The sequence below is a fragment of the Neovison vison genome, chromosome 10 (genome assembly GCF_020171115.1).
Source record: "Neovison vison isolate M4711 chromosome 10, ASM_NN_V1, whole genome shotgun sequence".
Lineage (NCBI taxonomy): Eukaryota > Metazoa > Chordata > Mammalia > Carnivora > Mustelidae > Neogale > Neogale vison.
This window is the reverse complement of record NC_058100.1, coordinates 42,971,834-42,996,173: the sequence shown is the minus strand read 5'-3', so window position 1 is coordinate 42,996,173 and position 24,340 is coordinate 42,971,834. Positions and strand designations below refer to the sequence as shown.

Here is a 24,340-nt window from a genome sequence, read left to right as displayed (position 1 = left end):
AAAAAATTCTGGAACATTAGCAAATTGGTTTTTTACCTGATGGCAGAAGGCTACTCAGCAGAGGAATATTTAATGAAACCCTGAAGTATTCCACCTTAAGGGAATGCTGTAATTTCTGGGAGATAATAGAATGTATAGAAAAATTTTCTGTAATTCTTATTCTTTTTTTAAAAAGATTTTATTCATTTATTTGACAGACAGAGTTCACATGCAGGCAGAGAGGCAGGCAGAGAGAGAGGGGGGATGCAGGCTCCCGCCGAGCAGAGAGCCTGACTCAGGGCTGGATCCCAGGACCCTGGGATCATGACCTGAGCCGAAGGCAGAGGCTTAACCCACTGAGCCACCCAGGTGCCTCTGTAATTCTTATGTTGTGGGAATATATAAGATAAAACTACATATATTCTTTTTTTGTGCACCAAAATGAAGCACAAGTCAAAGAAATTTTAATCAAAAAAGTATAATACAGGGGCACCTGGGTGGCTCAGTCATTAAGCATCCACCTTTGGCTCAGATCATGATCCCAGGGTCCTGGGATCAAGCCCCACCTTGGGCTCCCTGCTCAGCGGGAAGCCTACTTCTTCCTCTCCCACTCCCTCTGCTTGTGTTCCCTCTCTCGCTGTGTCTCTGTCAAATAAATAAATAAAATCTTAAAATAAATAAAAAATATAATATCTATCAAAACCTTGTTAACCACTGAGATAATTTTATATTTGTTGATATACCGCTTTGCAACATATGCCTGTTTGAAATTTGCCTCCCTCTATCCCTCCAAAATCTTTAAAACTTTCATTAAAATGGTACATTAGCACTTGAGCTATCAAGCATAAGCTATAACATCATACACATTTCCAATGTTTACCAAAATGTAAAAATTCTCTTTAAAATGAGAAAGGCTTTGGACTTTATGGTTATGCCACATTACTTGAGAATAAAGGAAAACCAGCCTGAGAACTTTAAACACATGCTCAGAATGGGCAAACAGCGGACAGAAATCTGAAATCTCATTCCTAGGCAAAAAGGTGAAAACCCCTAAGTTTTAATATGATAGGTAAATGTAACAGCTTAATATTTAATATATTTAGTCTTCGATTTTTTTCCTTAGTTTTATTACAAGTAACTTTTTTGAACACTTTATTCATAACTTATCCAGCACAGCTAATAGAAATCCCTATTCCAAGAGGATAAATGGCTACTGTTTACTTCCTAAAGGAGGACCTATAACCAGGTCAACATAATGCCTTGGTGGTGACAGTAAGAGCATTGTATTGGTTCATGAACAGGGTCGACTGGTTAATCGGGGTATTTTCAATGAGGAACTCAGACTCAATGACTGATTTTTTTGTTTCTTTCGTGAAACAAATGCAGGACTACTTTCAAAAGCTTAACTTTATTATTTTAAAAAAACTTGACTGCACATAAAACTGTATCACCTGGCTTTTTTTCCTGTCAGTGATAGACCTCTCGAAACTTCTACCACAGAAGAGCCGGTAATGTGGTTAGAGGACAGACTCCCTTAGAAAAAGCCATCAAAAAACCTGAAATCTTGCCATTTGCAATGAGGTGGCTGGAACTAGAGGGGATTATGCTGAGCGAAATAAGTCAATCAGAGAAAGATAATTATCATATGATCTCTCTGATATGAGGAATTTGAGGGGAGTCGTAGGGGGAAGGGAGGGAAAAATGAAACAAGATGGGATCCAGGAGAGAGACAAACCATAAGAGACCACTAACCTTAGGGGTCTCTTTGCTGGAGGGGAGTTGGGGGAGAGGGATAGGGGGGTGGGGTTATGGACATTGGGGAGGGTATGTGCTATGGTGAGTGCTGTGAATTGTTTTAAGACTGATGGTTCACAGACCTGTACCCCTGAAGCAAATAATACATTATATGTTAATAAAAATAAAATAAAATGAAAGAGAACTCCACAGGAATAAAGTAAAAAAATAAAATAAAAATAAATAAATACACAAATATTTTCTTTTTTTTCAAAAAAAAAAAAAAAAAAAAAAAGAAAGAAAGAAAAAGAAAAAGTTCCGGGTCCACATTCACAAATCTAACGCTACCACCCATGATCAAAAGGCTCCTACTAAAGTCTCAATAATTTGCTGAGTTATTGTGATGCTGACATGTTAAGTGTATACGGAGCCTGGAAAATTAGCCAATTCCACTAATATTCTTCATCTCAACATAATGGGTCCAAGAATCCAGTCTTCATATGAAAAACAAGTTTTCCCATGTTGTACTTTTGTGTGTAAGACAGACCAGGCAACATGTTTATAACCGGGGAGAGGAAAAAGATTTGCTTGGCCAACCAGGTAAGAGGCGTGGCCGTTAATGACCCACCTAACATGGTTCTCTTGGGCAGGGGCGGAGGCCAAATACCTGTAGCGAATCGCTAAGACGCAGTGAAATGTTAGTGATGTCACAAGCAAGTTCTGAGCCTTGGTACAGATGCTCTCCAAATCCGGCAACATATTCCACCACCAACATTAAGTCTGTACAAGTCTGTGGGGTGTGCAACTAAGAACTGGAACTGTTTGGTTTCTCATAGATGCCCAAATGTTGTGTTTTTCTCATCAGGTATATATCATCAAGCATCTTACACATATTGTGATGTATGGACACAAACATACTAACGATTCCTCTTAAATCTATGTACGGATTTAGGCACGCATGTACGCTTTCCCCTCTGCCCCACTTGCCCGCTGTTCTCATTCCCTCTTCATTTCTCTTACCATAGGCAGGTCTTTTAGGATCTGTATCCCATCTCCTGGGCCCATGTGTGCTATGTGGTTAAAATTAGTTGGGTTAGAAATTAATTTATTTCTCATTTCTGGATCTCGTAGCATCTCTCTGTAAGATAAAACACCTGTTTAGACATTTTTTCTGTGATCGCTCTAGACAACTTCGAAAAAAGTTAAGCATTCTTTATTCACAAAAATAAAACTGTGAAATCATGTTTAATAAGGATAGAATATACTCCATTAAAACTTGACTTAGAAACTTGTTTTAAATAAAAGACCTTGAGCATTTTGGTGGAAAAAAGGCTTCTCTTAGCACTTACATATCAAAGCTGTATTTTACAGATAGTTCTGACCATTTTGTGTATGTCTTTTAAAATAACTGATAACACTCTGGCGATGTTTTTCTATGGGTCTGGAAATACTACAAGCCTATGGGCTGTTTGCTCATGAACAGAGTTAACCCGAAGGAACAGATGTATCACACGCAGCCGTGTGCTCTGTATGATTACACAAAGGCCCACAGTCTAAGAATTGTAAGTACTTCATAGACACAGATCAATGAATCACAATATGGTACTTTAATCCAGTTCATACTCACACTTGGGGGAGGACTTATTAAAATTACACTGAGAAGTACATTCATGATCGACACCACAGATGGGTGACAGATTTTCAGAGCTCAAATCTGCCCTCCAAGTCCAATACTGGCATCACCACCGCGGCGCCCACCCAGACCGGGAGCCCTCGCCACGCGCACACCTCCTCTGCTGCATCCTTTCCTCCTCCGGGACCCTGAAGGAGAAGCGCCGCTTGTTGTTGATGTTTCTAACCATCTGCTTCCGACTGTTGTCCGACGTTTCCGGAACCACCAGTTCATCCCCTTCTGTGAGAAAAACACCAAGAATGGCAATGCTCTTTAAAGTGCGAAAATGCTTCTCATCTGTTCATCTCTAAGACGGTACACATTCAGTTTGCAACCTACGCAATTCTCATTTTTACACGTGGTGTGCTGATACAGCAAATAATCATTTAAACCAAGACATATGTGAACAGGTATACACAAAAGTTAAATATTGCTTACTAAGTACAGTTTCACTTTGATTCGTTTATAAACACAAAATGGCACAATTTTAGTGGAAGACAAGAAAAATGCAGTTGCCTGGGGGTCCTGTTGCTTTGCCCCTGCTCCGCACGCCCCCCGCCTCCCCCGCCGCCACCGACTGCAGTCTCTCTGCACTGTCTTTTCTTGCCTTCCAGACACCGGTTCCAATGCTCCTCCGTGAAGCTATGTGGCGTCAGGTGTAATGGGTAAATTAGTCTTGTAAAGGACAACTAAAAGTATTTTGACATGATGAAACACTTCCTTTGCAAGACCCACTGTCAGATGTGGACTAAGGACAAAAGCTCCAGCTCCCACCAGCTTCCTTTGCTAAAGGTGAGACTTGCTATTTCTACTCTTCCCATCTCGGGGAGGAGACGATCCTTATTCATATGCATCCGGTTTCAATTTTAATACCTAGAAGTAAACAAAACCATCCGCCAAGGACTCTGCAGACCTGCTGAAATATGTGAACACACTCTAGGAATAAAATAGACAGCTGTATTCACACAACATGATGGATGCCATTCTCTAAATAAGGAACAGGAGAAAAGCCAATCTTCAGAATTTTTAACAGCCACAAAGCTGAAGTGAGAAAAAGGGCGACAGGCGGGAGCCTGCAAGGCAAGCCAGGGCAGTTGATAAGCGGCAAAGCAATGTTCTTCTTGGATCGGAATAATGTAGCTTCACCAGCTAGCTTTCTTCACTCCAGCTGAAACACAGGTTTAGAATTTGAGACTCATGAGGGCGGAGCAGGTCTCGGTGAGTTATGGCGGAGTGGGCAATGTGGGAGGCCCAGAAGGCTGCAGTAACAGTTTGAGCCCCTGAGAGATGAAGGACAGAGCAATACGGAGAAGAAGAAAGGGCCTCGGGGAATGGGTCTGCTCCTTTTCCCAAGGACAAGACACCTATGCTGAAATTCTGTCCGGTCCTCCCTTGCTAGGCTCTGCCTCCACTGCCAGCTCAGAGCAGAAAGAGGAGAGCGTGGGGAATGCAAGTGGAAAGAGGCTTCATCCTGCGGGCACGACCTGCGACCCGGACATACTGTATGATCATCACAGCCACACACAGTGAGAACTGGGTATAGCTGATCCTCTGCCAATATTTGGACTTCCTCTAAGAGACAGATACAAAATGAAGTACAGGCCCTTGGCAGTGAGAGGCCTGAGACTCCAGTGTCATTAGATTCATGGTGGATCCACCACTGAGTGGGAATCACTTCTAAATTCTGACTCTCCCTTCAGAAGACCTCTCTTACAGCCAGCAGTCTGTCAACCCAGAATCCTCCAGAGCGCTAAGACATCAAATGGGAAGGCCTGCAGCGACTGTGGACACCGTCCTCATCCTCTCCAGACCTCCCATCCTGGGGATCCCACTCCCTGCTCCGGATTCTGGTGCTCCTGGGACCCTCTTCTCTGCCCTCCCTGCCGGTGCTGACACGAACACTTGTGAAGTTCGGAGCCCTATGCATCAGCGGAGGATGTTTGCCTGAAGTCCCCAGGCAGAGCTCTGGATGAGATCTCACAATGTCCGTGCCACAAACCTGGGCTAGGTTTTATAATATCGATAATACAGAAGACAACTACAGCTATCCTTACGCCACTTAATTCAGAAAAATAACAAGGCAGATCAGTGTAGACAGCTATAAAAGGCAGACATTTATCTTAATAGACTGAGGAGAGTATGACAATGGCCAAGATCACAGACTTTGGAGTAAGATAAACCCGAGTTTAAATCTGGTCTCTGCCACTTATTATCTTCAGGCAGTCAGCTTCGAACAATTCCACTGAAGCTAACCATGAGAGTATATTTTCTTACCTGCCATCTTATTTTTGAAATATATTAATCTAATTGTCTCCAACCCTAAAAGGTTTAATGATCCTTCACTGTTTAAGGGTCGAACCTAAAATAATAAAAAAATAAAATTAGTACTTCAATAAAACTTTCGAATGAAATCATAAAACTTCTGGCCTATTTAGAAAGCACATACTATCGAGAACTTCCATCTATCCTTCCTCTTCAAAATACAGCTCCCACAGAAAATCAACAAAAAATTAACATTAATTCTGATGGGAAATAGGTATAAAATTATAAAATTATCTAATTTGCACTAGAAAGTTATAACGACTACATTTTAAAGGAAGAATATTCTGGGGGGAAAATAGCAGAACTGCATTTAAATCTTAATTAAATCCATTAGTGACTAAATCTTTATACTAAGAAGATATCATTGTAGCTACTTTAGGAATGGGATTAGAATTATATTAGATATATATGATACATAATATATATTAGAATTATATGTCCATATATGACAGTATCAGAGTGTAACTTATCACTGGGGCTGGGGGGCTGTTAGTTAATGGTGACAGAGCAACTGCTCATGTACACAGAACAGATGAATAGAGCCCCTACCTCACACCACACATCAAACACCAACTCTGCAGGGAGTAAGGACATAAATGTAACAGTCACACCTTTCAAACTTTTGGAATAAAGGTCCTACTTTAAGACCTTGAGTTACAAAAGTTTCCTAACAGAAAAAAGATAAGCTTAAAGGATAAGAATGCTACATATACCGACATGAAAATTTATAACAATAACCCCTGAAACTAGTAATACACTATATATGTTAACTAACTTAAATTTAAATAAAATCTAAAAAAAAAATTTATAAGTGTTTTCAGAAAAATAATATAATTTACTGTTACTAAAGTAAATGTTGAACAAAATACTTAATCAAAATGGATAAGTCACAAATGAAGATTTAATCCACATTTACTAACTCAATATTTATAGTATATAAAGAATTTCAATAAATTATTTAAAAAAAGAAGCCAAACAAAAATAAGCAAAAAGCATAGCTAGGGTTTCACAGAAAAAGAAATAAGAATGAATAAACATAGAAAGATTAGGGACATGCAAATTAAGGCTTCGATGAGATAGCATTTTACAACCACTGATAATGATTATAAGACTATGAATTCTGAGAATGGCAAGGTCAGAGAAACTGTGGATCTGCAAGAAATCTTCTGTCCTGCCGGGGGGAATATGAATCAGGACGACAACTCTGGAAAATAATGACACTATCTTATAAAGTTGAACCCCTGCCTTCTTTGCCTTCAGGATTCAAGCCTGCATCCCATTACGTGAAAAGCAGTTATAAAAGAGTGACAGCATTCTCCCTCAGAATTCCTGAGGTAGAAGGTGACACTGGCATTTTAGGCTGGGGGTAGATTCTAGTCACTCGTTAGGACAATACTCCTATTGATCCAGTGAAACTAAATGGATAAAAAGAGTATGGTATTGAAAAAGCTTGACCTTGGTTCCTAGTGTTTCTCCTCTTAGCTAAATCCTGAATTACCAACTGCCCGAAAAGGCTCAAAGAGTGAAAAACAGCTAACTAGTCACGTTAGTGTTTCTCTACACTCAGTAGTGCACTTAGCCCGTATTTTCATGTGAAATTACCTTTTTGAGTGGCAGAGTCTGAATCCACTCCATGGAGTTCACATCGAAGATATCAACTGCGTTTTCACTATACACTGAGAGATACGGCGCGTTGTAACCTGAGAGAAGGGAAGGGGGAACAGTGGAATATCGCCTTCTCCAATACACGAGTTCTATCAAGGGATGCCAGTAAGATTTTTTATAAGATTTGATTCCTAAACCAGTTAAGCTACTGACAGCGCATGACTTATAAAGCAATCTTTAGGCGAGACCTGCCATCGCATCTGTGAACGTAGGATCACAGGATCACGCACCTGACACAGGTATGTGAGTGGGGCAAATGCTCAAAACTGCTTACTGGAAGACTAAACAGCGACAGAGGGTGACACGAGCAAGGAGAGATGTGATGATTAACTGAAGCTCATGTCCCGTATTACATCCCCGGTCGAGCTGTTCATAAGAGCCAGATATCCTGATTCTGACTCCACATTAGAAGTAATACTTCGAATTATTACCTGACCAGGTTACCAAACAGCCTTTATTCCACATATGACACCACAGATAGGAATATGTATTTTAGAAGACACAAAACTTTAAGAATAATTAGGTCTGGGTGGGTAGATCACAAATATTTTTCTTTCTTTTTTTAAATTTAGATTTTCTAACTCTTCAGTAATAAGCATGTATGGCCTTCCTAACTTTCCTTCACTGAATATTTACACTCAACTATATCCTGCCCATCACTCCTCCTACCTGGTTCCAGTGGAAGAGATTTCACACCTCTGGCCCCAACCTTCCCTCGGGTTCTGAATTCCATCCTCTCTGGCCTCCTGTATTTACTGCACAGGCAACCTCTCCCTAGTTCCCCAGTTCAGCATTTGAGCATGTTCAAGTATCTTCCACTAAAAACAAAGCATGTGGACTCAGATACTCCTCCCACGGGCCTGTCCAGAGCTCCGTACTTCTGCTACAGAGAACCGAGAATTCACTGCAACTTTGCACTTGTCATGAATCTTTCCTGATTCTCACTCTGCGTCAGCAGGGGAAATGGCCTCCCGGACTGGGTGCTCTATCTGTCCGCTGCGATGGCCGGGAGTATCTGATCATTTACTAATGTCTTAGTATTTCTCGAAAGAGAGCAACAGGCAATCTCAAGTCTCTATCTATTTAGCTAAAAATAAAAAACAGAGTAACACTTCTTACAGATGCTGCATTATACCTTTACATAACCAATTAAATAATTCACTTAGTAACAACTTCTCCATTGCAAGTGTCATTAGCTATTAAAGTTCACAAGCGCTGTATTTTGGGGGACCATGAAGAGAACTGTTCAGAGGTACTTCAAAATACAACACAGGTTGAAAATCCACCTAAGTAAAATATGCCATCGAAAGATTAGCTTCAAGTAGGTACAAGGTAATGTCGAGCCTGCCGGCCGAGGTCAAAGTACAGAGAGTCACTTTAGATCAACAACCTAACTGACACTTTGGCAAAACCTTAAGGGTGACTTTAAAAAACAATCTGTTATTAATAGTGAATATATTTAGGAGATGAGATGGAGGAAAAGAAAAGGGACAAAAAGGTGAAACAGCCAAAATAAGAGAATCTTACAACAAGAGGAAGGATTCGCCGGCCACATCAACTCTTGCTGTCTGGATCTCCGGCCCTGGCAGTCGGTGTATATCCCGATGCTGTTAAAACACAGCAGATACTCTTTACTGGAGATCTCAACGGCGCAGATGGCATCCATCGGCTGATGTGCAATAAATGAGAGTGTGTGGTCATTTGAATGGAGCATACTGTACGGACTTCCTTCCCCATTCAAGGGGTATCTGAGGAATCCCGACTGGAACCCCACGCAGAGCTGTTCACTGAAGATCGCCATCCACTGCACGTTATATGGGACTTGAATTTCCTTAAATTTTCTGTGACGGGTCTTGCTCTGAAAGAGTTCATAACAGAGGACCTGCCTTTTCATAGCCACGCACAGACACGTGAGAGCTCCATGGCACACTTTGCCAGAAGTTATGGACTGACACCCTTTAGTTTCTGCCAGCTTATAAAAATCAGTCTCTCGTCCGTCAAAAGCTGACATGGGAAAAAGTCGCACGTGACGATTTCGTCCTGAGATCACAGCAACGAGCTGATCATTTGGAATGAGTTCAATCTGATGTATCTTCTTATTGTCACCAACTCTAATAATTTCTATGCAAAGAAATGATAATGCAGAATAATGTTTTATTTGTTAATCATATCCCAATTACACTCAAAATGATATATCAACTTACAATAGAGACACAGATACATCCAGAAGAATGAGCTCCGAAACAGTGTGGAGAAAGAGGAAGGTATAATTATACGCATTATAAGGTAACTGCACATGCCTAAAGTGAGGTGTTAAATTCAGCACCATGATTTCTGGCAACCAAGGCAAAGGGTCCCTGTGTGATAAAGCAGGCCACATCTGTAGGAAAAAACCTTTTACTGGCACTAAATTCTCAGAAACTTTACCATGGTGCTCCTATTTTAAAAACTCAGTAAGGCATATTGCACTAAAGGTATTTCTTTCTCTCTCTCTCTCTCTCTTTTTTTTTAGAGAGCGAGCGAGCACACACGTGTGTGTGCACAAGCAGTGGCGAGGGGCTGAGAGAGAGAATCTCAAGCAGGCTCCACGAGCATGGACCTCCGGGGATCCCCAAAGATCTGGAGATCATGACCTGAGCTGAAGCCAAGAGTCGGGGGTTGAAGAACTATGCCCACCAGACACGCCTGAAGGTACCTCTATGGGTAACAAACAGATGCAGTTTAAATGCAGTGTTTTCCCAAGATCTCACTTGATCTGAAGATAGGACACTAGCAAACTAGTTCTTTTTTATTTCACTCAGTATTTTACTTCTCCCTGGGAAAAAAAATCTGTGTATTAAGTGTGGGGGAAAAACACCCCCAACATGAACACATTTTAAGGACTGCTACCTCTTCAAGCACTAACAAAGCAAGAACAGATCAGGCTGTATCTTTCACAGCCATCTCTAGGCATGCCACCTGAGTCTCTGCAGGAGAGCTGATAAATAAATGACAAAAGAAATACAACACATATGTGCAAGTTTAAGAACTCAGGAGAACTGAAGAATTTTAAAGGATATCTTTTGATTCATAAACACATCAAATTAGGTGTGGAAAATTTCAATTACAGAATACAGAAGAACAAATCCTGTTCTTTTTAGTATTTAGAATCTAGAGTCCAGAATTGTCCAACAATATCTGGTTGGACATTACTCTGCATTAATTAACTTTCTCTTACCATCTTTGGTCACGTGAACAACAAACAACCCTTCTTCATTGCCCAGAGCTATCCTTTCATGATCTATGGAAGACATGAATACGAAACACTGTTAATAGGTAAAACTATGTAGAACTAATAGAACAAAAAAGATAATAAAGAAATTTGTGCAAAAAACTGAAATAAGTAACTTAAAAATTGCAATAACAATTTGTACTGTAAAATCTCCTTTCAGATGACAGTGGTAAATGTTACCTCAGGTCTTTTTTTAGCGGAATAATCATTAGTATATCCATACTTAGAAAAAGTGGTAAATGTTTATTCAATAAAGGGTGAAAAAAATTAAAAACCTAGTTTGTTAGCACCCTGGGCCTAGTTCTGTTTCTTGTTTTGGGAGGGAAAAATTGCGGAAGGCATAACCCTACTAATTAGCTTTTCCTTATTTATTAGCAAGTAACAGAAGAGTTGGATAGGTACATGAGAAGACAAAAATTTAAACCTCCAGACACACGAACTGCCATTTTTTGAGGGCATTTGATATGCAGGGCACCCTGTGTCACGTGTCTCGCCTTCCAGAAGCTCCCCCATCACTTCTTTGAGGTAACTGGAACCCTATCTTACCTAGAAACTTATGCTTTAAGAAGTTAAACAACTTGTTCTAAGTCACACAGCAGAAAATAGATTGTTATAGGTTAATCTTCAGCACTGTGGCTTTTTCAGAAGAAAATGCACTTGGGAAGTGTTCTGATTCCCCTTTACTGAAAACACGTTCTCAGCGGCCTCGCTCACTCAGCGGGCCCTTCCTGCATAGCCGGGGCAGCACACAGGGCACACTGGACACTGGGGTTTCCTAGCGGTAAGCCGGCTCTGCTCACACGGTAGGTTTGTTGGCAATACAGTAACACAGTCAAAGGGCAAGTCTGTACCTATGATGGCAGCCGCCTGCGTTGTTTTAATGAGGGGCAGAGTGCTGTCATAAGCCTCCTTGGGAACATAGACGGAGCGGTCTCGGAATTTGTTTTTCTTCAAAATCTTGTGCAGCTCGCTGAGCACGCCTACCCACTTGTTCCTCTCGCTCTCACTCTCCGCGAGCATCAGGACTGAACACCTGCTGTCGGACGCCGAGAGCTGCGAAGCCGTGACCTAGGACAGTTCAATCAGCCTGTGTTAGAAACAGACACCCTGCACTAGCTGCCGATGCTGGCGGACCAGGCTCCGGCCAACAAAATGCGCATTCGTCAGGTGACACCTTTATAGGAGCTCAGTGCTCCTCATCGGGAGAGTAACTAGTCTTCGCCTCAGAATTCAGGACAAAGCAAAGGTAGCAGATACCGGTACCATCCGGCTAGCTAGCTAGATCCCATTTTAAATGTTAGTAACCATTTTTTAATTTTCTTTGCTATCAAGTGCCAGAATGCCATCACTGAGAAATGCCTGATCCATACTCACACATCACCTGTGGCGGACACCGACTGAGCGTTATCTGAGCAGTGATCAGAGCATGTTGCGAAGTACGAGTTGGGTATTGCTATTAGATCCTGATTTTACATACGAAAATACTCTGACGCAGAGACTCAGGGTCTCCAAGCATGTCCCACCAAGTGGGGCTCGTGGGTCTGTGCTCAGAAGCATTACATTAAACCAACTGCCAACTTGCTTTAAAAAGTCAGCAATAGGGCGCCTGGGTGGCTCAGTGGGTTAAGCCGCTGCCTTCAGCTCAGGTCATGATCTCAGGGTCCTGGGATCGCGTCCCGCATCGGGCTCTCTGCTCGGCAGGGAGCCTGCTTCCCCCTCTCTCTCTGCCTGCCTCTCTGCCTACTTGTGATCCCTCTCTCTGTCAAATAAATAAATAAATAAAATCTTAAAAAAAAAAGTCAGCAATAACATTCTGTTACTTCATAATATAACTCACGTTATTTGAGAGAAGATCAGATCATTTGAGTTGGTATTTACATGAAAATTTATCACTATACAAATAGTACTTATAATCAGAACAGACTTAAACTTTACGTATATGGATCTTCCCCCCCTTAAAAGGGCTTTAAGCAGCAGTGACCATAAAGTCCCACTATGTGAATCAGCTCCAGGCAAGTGGGCCTCTTCAGGCTCTGTTGGTGATTTTCCAGATACAAGATTCATAGACAAATACTTAGCATACGGGCATAACATTGGGCGTTGGTTTTTTGTTTTTTTTTTTAACCTCTATTGTCTTAATTCACCAATTCAAGACAGATGGCCTCCAAAGATGTCTACTAACAATTCTTCCTACCGAACTCTACTCATCAAGCTCTGGAGTCTATTTCCCCTCCCCTTACACCCAGGCTGGCCCCGGGACCAGCTCTGACCAACAGGATGCACAGGAGGTGCGCCTGATTTGGCCTGATCCTTAAACGAAAGGTCTGGTAGCTTCTTTTGTTTTCTTGCAGACCAGCCCCATAGAAGTCAGCCAGATGACTGAATGAGAGGTCACGTGCAGAACGTTCAGAGAGAGCGCGGAGATCGCCTGGCTCCCAGACAGCAGCAAGGCCCCAGATACAGGAGCAAGATCATTTCAGATATTCTAGCCTCAAATGAGCCGAATGTAGCCACAGGAGTGACCCTAGTTGACCCCACTCAAACTGGACAGCTGATCCAGAGAAGGGTAAAAAATAAGTCATTACTGGTTTTAGCTACTAAGTTTTGGAGTAGTTGTTACAAAGCAATAGAAATAAAATATTAATTTTTAAAATGAGGTTTTAAAAAGAAACCTTTTCTTCAAAAACTTGAGAAACCTCACACTTATTCAACTTATATATTTTTGGAAAGTGAACTGTGGCTTCTAAAATAGGATTCATCTTGGGTGAAAGTAACACCCAAGATGAATCCTATTTTAGAAGCCAAATATGCATGCTTTCTATAGGTGTTTGACTAATGAAGTATTTACTGAGCACTAACTGACTGTACAGCCCAGTACTGGATGGTATAAGACACATTAAGGAATGCAGGATTTAGTAATTCCTAGTAAGCTTATGACCTATATGGAGAGACAAAATACATATTCAGTAAGAGCACATAATTCAGTGATCAAATTACAGCACACACACTCACTCTGAATATACAGGGTATGTCTTTTCGACTTGCATGAATAACATCAGAAGCCAAGACTGAACTCACAGAAAATTCTTCATCCCTGAAGGAAAAATGAAACATTAGAAGTCAGTGTATGTGTTGTGTTCAGGATGTACCTTCAAATAACACACATGGGGCAATCCTCAAAACTTGATTGCACAAAACATCCAAACTAAATTAAAAAAAATTAATTTTCCTGCTGTTGTAATGGATGGGGCCGAGAGTAATCTCTCAGGAGTAACTGAGCAGCGGCCGCTACCCAGCGGCTGGCGATGACTGCTGGCTCCAGTCACGAGGCCAGCACCCGTACATGCAGACGAGGGGTCTGAACCCTCCAGAACAACGCACCCTCTTGCCTCCTGCAGCCCAGCTCATGAGCCTACAATGTAGCGTAGCTGACATTTCACTATTCTGTCAGCCCCTGACACAGAATTCCTCCACAATAATTTCCTCCTTGTGACTTCCTAAGTCTTAGTGCCATCAGTCTCTTGGTCTGGGAGACTTGATGTCTTAGTCTTGTCTTTGCTTCTTCTATCTTTCTACAGCGAGTCCCTGGGCAGGCTCTGTCGGACTTTCACTGCCAATGTCTCCTGCATCAACCTCCCCGCATTCCGCATCTGTGGGGAAGAGGCCGTGTCTGAGGTGCCGTATGAAATGCCACCGTGTGCCATGGCTGGACACTCCTGCTCGGAGTGTGGGAGGAAGAGCTGGAGGGAGGCCTGGGTGGGAGTCATCAGCACAGAGGTAGCGGCTGAAGCTCTGGGGGCTCCTGAGGTCCCCCAGGGGAGTGCAGGAGTTACAAGAACAGGTAAAGAAGAACGCTCCATGGGGCGGGGAAGAGCCTGCAGAGTGAGACCAGAAATATTCCAGAGATGCTCTCATTCAGATGCTTCCCGACTCACTATGTACTCGAAGAGCCTATCTGATGTTGGGATTTGTACTCCCCTTCCTCATGTTGGAATTAGGATCCACACCTTCAGGTAACAGTGAAACACCACACATTAGGCCCCGTTAGGTGAGCCATTTCATGCTGGTCTTTTGGATTCAAACTTTGCTCCTTTTCCCTGAGCCCGGGCCCCAACTCACTCGACACACACCAACCTGTCGTATAATGGCACCTTGCTTCCTGGTTTTAATGACATCACTCTGACAATATTAGTACGTTAGATTATTAATATGAGATTAGATTTTAAAAAAAGTATGGCAATGTAACTGGATGAAAAACTAGACACTTTTTTATTCCCATGTCCCAAACGTACAAGTATTTTCACTTTCGAAAGCTCACCTCATGTCAAGCACCTGACTGACCACGACACTGGGCTGAGAGGCTTTTCCTTCAGCAACATCGTACAGGAAGAGTTTAAAGTCGCAAACCACAGCCAGTGCTCTCTGCCACCCTTTCTTCACTCCAGCCGGCTTTGGGATCTTCAGGGAAACAGAAAGAACTCATACTGAAATGTCAATCACACCCTCTTCGTTGCTGAACGATGGAAACCTAAAGACAACGTACACGCGTCCCAACTGCCGCTCTGGGGGCGTCAAGCAGAGATGAAATGCACAGACCACCGATGACGTGAGAAACTGTAAGAACACATTCTCCAAATACTGTACAGCTTTTTATTCTACAAAGTTTTTACGTTTCACTAGTAATTCATTAAAATAGCATTCACGGATTTCTTTCTCGGTAGCGTCAAGGTCACATTTGGGAGTACGATGAAATGCAGCTTACACGTTAAATGCTATCCGGGATGACAAGTAAGAGAACAGCCTGATAGGATCTCACACTTCAGAAGCATACACCACCTCCCCAGGAAGACGAGGTGCCAAAGACCCCTGTACGGAGATTTGAACACCTGGTTGTTCCAGGATAAGGGCAGTACAGAAAACTATGAGATTTTGGAATTTATTTCCAAGCAAAGTCCAGGTTTTTGTTTTCAAATCACTCTGGATGAAATAAGATTATTAGGTGAATTTTATTTGCCTAATTTTCTGTCAAGGAGTATTATCTGTGAGGTGCCTGGACTTTATTTTCAGTCATTAATTAACCTTAAAAGATTAATCTAACCCAACCTAATCATACTTACCCGGACATGACCTTCGTATGCTGTTCCTATGCCCTTCTGTGGATCTATCCCCAGAGGACCCTTTGTTTGCTCAGGCGGGACTGGACAAGCCGTTGGAGCTTTGTTCACACAAGTTATATGACATGAGAATCCACACACTTTGAAAGGGGGGGGAAAAACAATGCTCAATAAAAATTCACTTCTACAAAAAGACAATTCACTGAGTGCTCATTACATACAAGGGCTATGTTAGATGAATGCTTATCTGTGGCTTTGTTTTAAAGAAACTGTTTTGTCATTTGGGGAGTTGATTCATTTGCTTACTAATAAGAATTTCAATGAGAAATTGTAAAGATTTTTATTAATGTAATATTATTATTCTGTATTAACATTAGTAATCAAGAGCAGCAAATACATAGGAAAAAAAATCTAATCTTGTGCATACAACAGTTGATTTAAACTTGGCATCCCAAAAAGTAGTTTCTAGAGTTCTCTCTAGCGCTTCTTCTCACTGCAACTTGGTATCTGCCCGGAGAGTTTCTTTTGCACCCTGCACTAATGGACATGAAATTACCCAACATCTTTGCAATATCTGGCAAACCTTACAATCCTTCTTTTTTGAAAATGAAACTGTTCCATGATTACAGACATACAAATTAAGGATAAACTTTAGGAGTTGTTAGTTTCACTACTGATACTTCAGCTATGACCAAGATCATAACAATGGTTAACCTCATTGACTGCATTTAATTTTTCTATTAACAATCTAAGAAAGATACAGTTACTATTTATATATGACTTGCCCTGGGTCACAGGACTCATAAGTGGCATTGCTGGAATTCAAACCCTAGCATTTGGGGTCAGAGCCCAACCCCCCAGCCACCAACCACACTGCCATGATACTTCTACCCGATACTCACATGATGAACTTGAGACCGTAAGAAACAGGATAAACAAAAATAAATGTCTAAGTTTTACCAAGACTTGGCTGGGGGACAAAATATGTAGGGCTCCAGGGTGGCTCAGTCAGTTAAGCCTCTGACTCCTGATTTCAGCTCAGGTCATGATCTCAGGGTCATGGGACTGAATCCCATAATGGGCTCTGCACTCAGGGTGGAATCTGCTGGAGAGTCCCTCTTCCTCTGCCCTTTCCCCCACCCACTCTCTTTCCATAAAATAAGTAAATAAAATCTTAAAAAAAAAAGTTAAAATATTTAAGCTTGTTGGAAGGGGCTGCAGACTAAGAATATTCATTTCGACACTTCCTACTCTAAGGGCTGGTCCTGGAGAATATTTGGGAAAAATTAAGAGAGGAGTTGAAGGGATACCATCACGGGAATGCATGCACACAGGAAAATGTACCATACACCCACTGATGGGCATTATGAAACCACCAGAGGGCCAAGACGAAGTGGTACTGTCAAAACTACCATAAGACATCTTGCTCACAAGTAGAGTGTCTAACAAGTTATAAACTGTTTTACCAATAGGCAAAAATCTCACCTACAAACAGCAGTGGAAGCAACAAAATAATTGTCCTATACAGGATCTAATTTCAATCCATTAGGAAGAAGTGAAAATGGCAGGAATCTTTGGAGGCTGTAACCACATTACCAGAATATTTATGGAATCCCAGGCAGAGTCTACTGTGGCCCCACAGTGTATAGGGTAGGGTTCTAAGGCTCTGCAGGAAAGACAGGCACAATTTCATGACATGGGACTCTAGAAGGGGGTTTGGAGACCTCAAAAACCCCCACTATGTAATTGCAAATGATTCTGAGCAAAAGAAATGAGAAGGGCCCTAAAAACCAGGTAGCTAGCTATCCAGGGTTCTTTCTGATACATTTAAAATGACATGTATTTTCAAAAAAGATTTATTTATTTTGGAGACACAGAGTGCTGGGGGAGGGGCAGAGGGAGAGAGAGAGAGAATTTCTAGCAGACTCTCCACTGAGTGTGGGGTTTGCTGCAAGGCTTGATCCCAGGACCCTGAAATCATGACCTGAGCCAAAAACCAAGAGTCAGATGCTTAACCAACTGAGCCAATAAGGGACCCCTAAAAAATGACATTTGTAAGTACTGGCTAAATCCCAAATGGGACAAGGCTTAAAAAATTGCACAAATTCTCTCCTTTGGTTTCCATCACACCTTCCTGGTCAATGACACAGGCCATTCCTTTTTCAGATTACTTTACTGTCTTTACCTTTTACCTTCCCTGAGCTGTTTCTTAAGGCTCTGTCTTCACACCTGCACTCTGTTCACTCTGCGTGTTTCCAGGAAAACGCCATTCCCCTTCATCACTTTGTATGCTCCTAACTTTCAAATCTACTTTTCAACCCAAGAGCATTGCTTTAGCTCTAAACCCATGCATCTACAAGACTAGTTGAGATGATGCAATCTGAATCTTTTGCTCTGACTGTGAGAGCTCATCAAACATAGAATGCACTGCATGAAGATGCCATTAACACCCTCTTAATTCAAGGTATTCAAATACAGACTAACTACAAGCACATTCTACAAGGGGAACACCTGCTTCTGATGTGGCCTGGTGACCTTCCCCTCAAAGTCCCTTCTAACCCTAAGGGCTAAGAAATGGAAACTAATATTAGAATTTGAACTAGCAACCTTTTTACCTTTCTCATAAGATATATTAGTAAATGGTACACAAGGCATTGTTATAGTGAGAAATTTCATTTGATTAGGAAAAGTATATTCCCAAATAAGGTACTATAAATAAATATACTACAAATAAACTATTCCCAAATAGTGTGCCCCATTATAATTATTTAAGTCATTTACATTTCAGAAGTCTTAGGAAAAATAAAGTGGTGCCCAGACAAATATACTTCGTTTTCTGTTCAAGTGACCCCTGATCTCCCATCTCTCAGAATGTGAGCTGCAAGAGGGCAGGCTCTCAGTCTTTTTCCCCATCCACGACTACACTGCAGTGTCTAGAAGTACAGGACAGGAATTCCATGAACTCTCGATGGATGAATCAATGAGTCAACAAGTGGTAAGGAAAATCCAATGATACAAACACTGGGAATAAATATCCTTTTGAGGCAAAGTGGCAGACAGTTAAAAATTTCTGGAAAGATACTGAACGGCCTACTTTTGAAGAATGATTTCTCTTATTAGAGAAATTAAGCAAGGTGGAAGTTAAATGAACAGATTCGAGGATAACTTTTATGTCTTCTGTCACTCAGCTTAATGCTTTCCCAGAACCACAAATTCACCCAAAAATGAAACAAAGATGAACAAGCCACAACGACAGAAGTCTCCCCTGGAAAATGTTTCTAGGGGCCATCTGGTTTCTCCCCTGTTCAACATGCAGCAAGGTGCCTGCTTTATGAGCTGTACTCCTGTAACCAGAAAGAGCAGAGCCAGCAGACACTTACGTACTGTTTAAGGGGAATAAAGCTACGTGATTACAGTTTAGGGAACCAACACCAGGATTCTAACATCACACTCTCTTGCCATTTTGTTCTTACCTTCACAGGAACAGCCCTGTCTTATCAAACCCACCATCAGAGAGGTGCACTGGTGACATCTGGTAGGGGTAGTGAAAGATTTGACAAAAAACTGATGGGTCTTGCGCTGTAAAACAAAGGGATAAAAAACATACACCGATTATTAAAAACATCAATTAGTTAAAGGATTTCCGTACTGTAAATCTCCGGGCCCCACTCGAGCTACCAGGATGTTTTCTAAACAGAAGTCGAATGAATTATTTTCATTTCTCACAACTTTCCGTAATTTATGCTCTTTGCATATTTTTATTAGGCGATATAGAGCTAGGTTATGCTAAAAATAATATAAGAAGTGACATGGTAATTAATTGCTCTTGAACGCCGTTTGAAAAGTTATGAACTGTAGCTTTTTATTTTTGCTCAAAGATTTTGATTCAGGATTTTTACAAATTCTTCAAATTATTCTTCACCAAAGAGTTAAGTGAAATGTTACAGATTTATATCTTTACGAATACAGAAATTTAATATGCTTTTATACCTTCTTAGGAAGAACAAAGAGTAACTGAAAATTCTTGTCCCTGCTATAAAGCAAGTATTTTATTCTATGGGACCAAGAACAAAGAACATGTTTAGTGAATCTGTTTCCTCATTGGAAGCAGGTGGTATTACCCTTGAGTACATAAACACACACGCGCATTATTCTAGAGACAGACAGCAGCCTGAAACTTCTTGTTGCGAACCCACTAAAGTTCTCCGAGTCTTGTCTGCCCGATCTGGTGCTAAGTCTATGTAGACTGCAGCTCTCCAGAACATACTCTCCTCTCCAAATTAACCCTTAGAACGCTTTAATAATAAATGAATTGTAATAACCATTCTTTCACTGTGCTGTGTGAGCCTAGGGACAAAATACTTAACTTCTCTGTGCCTTACTTTCCTCATTCTATAAAATCGGATCAATAACAGTTATCTGGATGGATATGTGAACATAAAGTGTTTCGAACAGTGTTGGAAGACAGTGAGCATTCAGAACATAGTTACTTACTTTTGAAAACCAATTTGGCTAATAATTTATTTTATATGTGTGACTGATTTAAACTAGTAAGATCCCTATTCTATTCCAATAATATGTGAATTCTGATGACATACTGTTTGAAGTAGTAGTTATTTTAGTTGAGACTAACTTATATGAAAAACCCAAAGGGACTAATCAGAGTCACCTGGGTGGCTCAGTCAGTTGAGTGACTCTTGATTTTGGCTCAGCTGATAATGTCAAGGTCATGAGATGGAGGCCCACATCAGGCTCTGCACTCAGCGTAGAGTCTGCTTGAGATTCTCTTCCCCTCCCTTTACACCTCACTACACTAGTTTCTCTCTAAAATAAATAAAGAAAATCTTAAAAAAACAAACACACAAACAAAACCTAAAGGGTCCTGGTGCCTGGGTGGCTCAGATGGTTATGTATGTGCCTTCGGTTCAGGTCATGATCTTGGGATCGAGCCCCCATGGGGCTCTCTGCTCAGTGGGGAGTCTGCTCCCCCCTCTCCACCTCCCCGTGTTCATGCTTTCTCTCTCTCTCTCTCAAATATACAAAGTCTTACAAAAAAGAAAAAAAAAAAGCCAAAGGGGCCATTCAAAGCTTTAAAATTTAAGTTAAAAATAGATTCTGGGGGTGCCTGGGTGGCTCACACATTAAGTGTCTGCCTTCAGCTCAGGTCATGGTCCCAGGGTCCCAGGATCAATCCCCAATTTGGGCTCCCTTCTTGGCGGGAAGCCTTCTTCTCCCTCTGCCTCTCCCCCTGCTTGTGTTCTCTCTCTTGCACTCTCTCTGTCAAATAAATAAATAAAATCTTAAAACAACAACAACAAAATTCGGGACACCTGGGTGGCTCAGTCGGTTAAGCGTTTGCCTTTGGCTCAGGTCGTGATCCCGGGGTCCTGGGATCAAGTCCTGCATTGGGCTCCTTGCTCAGCCGGGAGTCTGCTTCTCCTTCTATTACCTCTCTCTCTCTGACAAATAAAAATGAAAATCTTTAAAAATTTTTTTAAAAAATTCTACTCTTCTCAAATGGGATAAGTGATTTAAATGCCACAAAAGCTTCGAAGCAGCACTAGGATCTGACTCTACCGCATCTAGAACACAGACTGCCCTCAGACCAACTGTAAAATTGCTCCTGGGTGGCCTGACCCCCGACCGACGATGGACCGACCGCTGTGTCAGTGCTCCACGCGCATCATCTCATTTAATGGAGATAATATCCCTGTAAAGACAGGTAATATTGCCTCATGCAGGTAAAGGAAATGAGACTCAGTTACTCATGGATACATAGTTAATGGTAGAATTAAAATTCAAGCCTACATCTGTCTGATTCTGCCATCTCTCAGAGTTTGATCATTTAAAAACATGCAGAATATGTTCCTTAAGAAACCTGAAAACTACACAAGACACGGTTAGGCCAAGACGAGGGGCCTCCATGTTTGTAATAAAAACACAAGTACCCAGTTTGCTAATATCATATAAAATATTGCTCAGTATTTTTCCTGTATACCAAGGTTTACTCTTATTTTTTTGCTCTTTGAGGAACTATCCAGAGTAAAATTTTTAGCATTTTTTTCAATTGCTCAAAATTATGGCAAAAGGCAAAGTTAGTCTACTGATTGCTCTGGAAGCTTTTATCACAGGAGAACTGATCAACGGCTTAAGAGAGGCAACTTCCTTCTTTCTTCTAAGGGATAACAGAGAGGTCTGGAGTATCAGTAATACTATGGCCACAACAAACCTTGACAGCAATTCTTGACAATACCCATGAAATTGCTGACAAAACACATTACACACTGCCCTCCCCTCCAAGAGATCTACTCAGGATGTCGTAATTTTAACCAAGTATGCCGGGAAACAAAAATGCTTTCTTAGAGCACTATTCAACTGACCAGCCACTCAACTGGTAGGTGCTGATTAAAGTGTGGGAGAGGTGGGAGATACTACCAAAGAGTAAGGGGTCCATGTTTCACTGATCTCAATGAAGGACAGTATAAAACAACGTAATTGAAGATAATGATTCTGATGGCACTGACCTCTAGGCATTACACTATAGGATTTTGTATTTATTTGGTTTTGGTGGAGTAGAGTAACAGAGAGATACATGGATCCACTCCTAAGGTCCAGATTACTTGCCTTTCGGTCTTCCTAAGATCCCCTTCTGCCTCCTGGTCAGTATTTAAACTCTAATACTTATCCAAAGGGTAGTTTGAAGAGGAGAAAAAGAAGGAAAAAACATCTAGGGAAGGGGGCATTAAACCTAAAGCATGGACCCAGGTTAGAGTTTTTAGATTATGTGATCATTTGGAGTAAATTGAGAATTAACTATAAACTCGATATTCAAAAAGGTGGACCCAAGAGTGCCGGGTGGCTCAGTCGGTTAAGCGTCTGCCTTCAGTTCAGTTTGTGATGCTGGAGTCCTGGGACTAAGCCCCACACTGGGCTCCCTGCTTGGTGGGAAGTCTGCTTCTGCCTCCCCTGTACTCCTCCCTGACTAGCACTCATGCCCTCTCTCACTCACTGTCAGATAAATAAATACAATCTTTTTTTTTTTTTTTTTAAAGGTGCACAGGGGCCGCCTGGGTGGCTCAGTGGATTAAGCCGCTGCCTTCAGCTCAGGTCGTGATCTCAGGGTCCTGGGATCGAGCCCCACATCTGCCTCAGCATCCCCGCTGAGCAGAGAGCCTGCTTCCCCCTCTCTCTCTGCCTGACTCTGCCTACTTGTGATCTCTCTCTGTCAAATAAATAAAATCTTAAAAAAAAAAAAAAGGTGGACAGAAAGAAGGGCTCTCTTCTATTCCTTCTATTCCAATTTTGTCTGTGTTGTGTACTTCAAGCTATCACTGGAGAAGGTAAATGGTCTTTAACAGAAGCTGGGACAACACAGTAGAACCAATTATGATCCCTGGTAAAAGGGATCACCCAGATGCCCTGATGTTTTATCTCTTTGGTGGTTTATAAAAGTTCTCTACAGTCTTGATATCTTGGAACACTGCAGCGTGTGTGGGCAGGACGGGGTTTTTGTTATTGGTACACTGTGCAGAAAACTGCTAGGACTCTGCAGTCTGGATGCGTCCTTTGGTTGCAGAAGTGTCTGTATTATGTACTGCACAAGTTCCTTCCTTTTCTTTATTCTCTGTGTTATATTATCAGAATTTCTTTTTCTTGGATATTCATGTCTCACATTTTCCCTATTTTCTATCTATCCTTTTGCAACAAGTTCTAAGAGATTTCTTCAAATATATGTCCCAACTCTTCTAATGAATTTTTAAACGTTTGTCCTACTTTTAACTTTCAAAGAACTCTTCCTATTTTTCTGGGTATTCCTTTTTGTTTCTTTCTGCTTTGTCATTGCCTCTTTTTCCTTGTGAAAATAGGAAATCCTTTTGTTTGTATCTCTTCCTTTTGCTAGAGGATTTCCTGAAATGTCTCCTGATCGTTGGGAATTTGCTTACATTTATGTGTAAGTCAGTAAAAAAGCTGACTGGAAGGTTTATTCGTTTATATTGTGCGTGTGCATGGGTACACGCGCTTGCACACGCCATCAATGCACACTCACCCATCTCACTAGATTCTCAACTGCCATTATCCCGAAGTCTTTTCTGGGTCATTCAATTTCTTCAGAAACTCCACTGAAATCCCCGAAATCTTCCCAGGATGGGAGGTAAGGAGGGAGATGATAAAGCCAACAGCCAACATTCTGGGAGCTAAGCAGAAGAAAGGGGTTTGGAGCCTCACGCTCCAAACAGAGCTTTGGAGCTTGCGGACGTCTGTAAGATCTCCCTACTCCTAGTTCGACACCTCCCCTCTCTCACCAACCTCTGCACCTGGTGTCCTTCAATCTGTGGTCTCTGGTTCAGTTGTTCCACAAAATGAACACACTGCTGAGTTGGGGGTAAGCTGTCTGGTTCTGAGAGCTACAAAAACAGTGCTTTATATGGACTTTGAACCAATTCCCCAACTCACTCTAGACTCCCTTTTTCACTCCTGCTTGAGGTGTCGGGTGCCTTATTATTCTGCTTGATCTGAAGCCTGTCCTCTATGTACCCCTCAGAAAGGGCTTGTGGGGACAACAGTTCTTGACTTTTTGTGCAT

At 41.6% G+C, this 24,340-nt stretch overlaps 1 protein-coding gene across 16 annotated transcripts in view; it reads right to left on the bottom strand.

The window, feature by feature from the left end:
* CDC42BPA (CDC42 binding protein kinase alpha) overlaps positions 1–24,340 on the bottom strand; it is a 310,389-nt gene that overhangs the window by 12,951 nt on the left and 273,098 nt on the right. For all 16 annotated transcript variants that reach the window (XM_044267088.1, XM_044267092.1, XM_044267089.1 and 13 more), the window contains 11 exons: positions 19,231–19,336; positions 15,761–15,897; positions 14,962–15,101; positions 13,656–13,737; positions 11,495–11,711; positions 10,590–10,652; positions 8,900–9,493; positions 7,310–7,407; positions 5,660–5,744; positions 3,502–3,625; positions 2,734–2,851 (listed from right to left, as the gene is read on the bottom strand). In XM_044267088.1, coding sequence (XP_044123023.1) covers positions 2,734–2,851; positions 3,502–3,625; positions 5,660–5,744; positions 7,310–7,407; positions 8,900–9,493; positions 10,590–10,652; positions 11,495–11,711; positions 13,656–13,737; positions 14,962–15,101; positions 15,761–15,897; positions 19,231–19,336 — 1,764 coding nt within the window. The remainder of the gene's footprint in view (positions 1–2,733; positions 2,852–3,501; positions 3,626–5,659; positions 5,745–7,309; positions 7,408–8,899; positions 9,494–10,589; positions 10,653–11,494; positions 11,712–13,655; positions 13,738–14,961; positions 15,102–15,760; positions 15,898–19,230; positions 19,337–24,340) is intronic.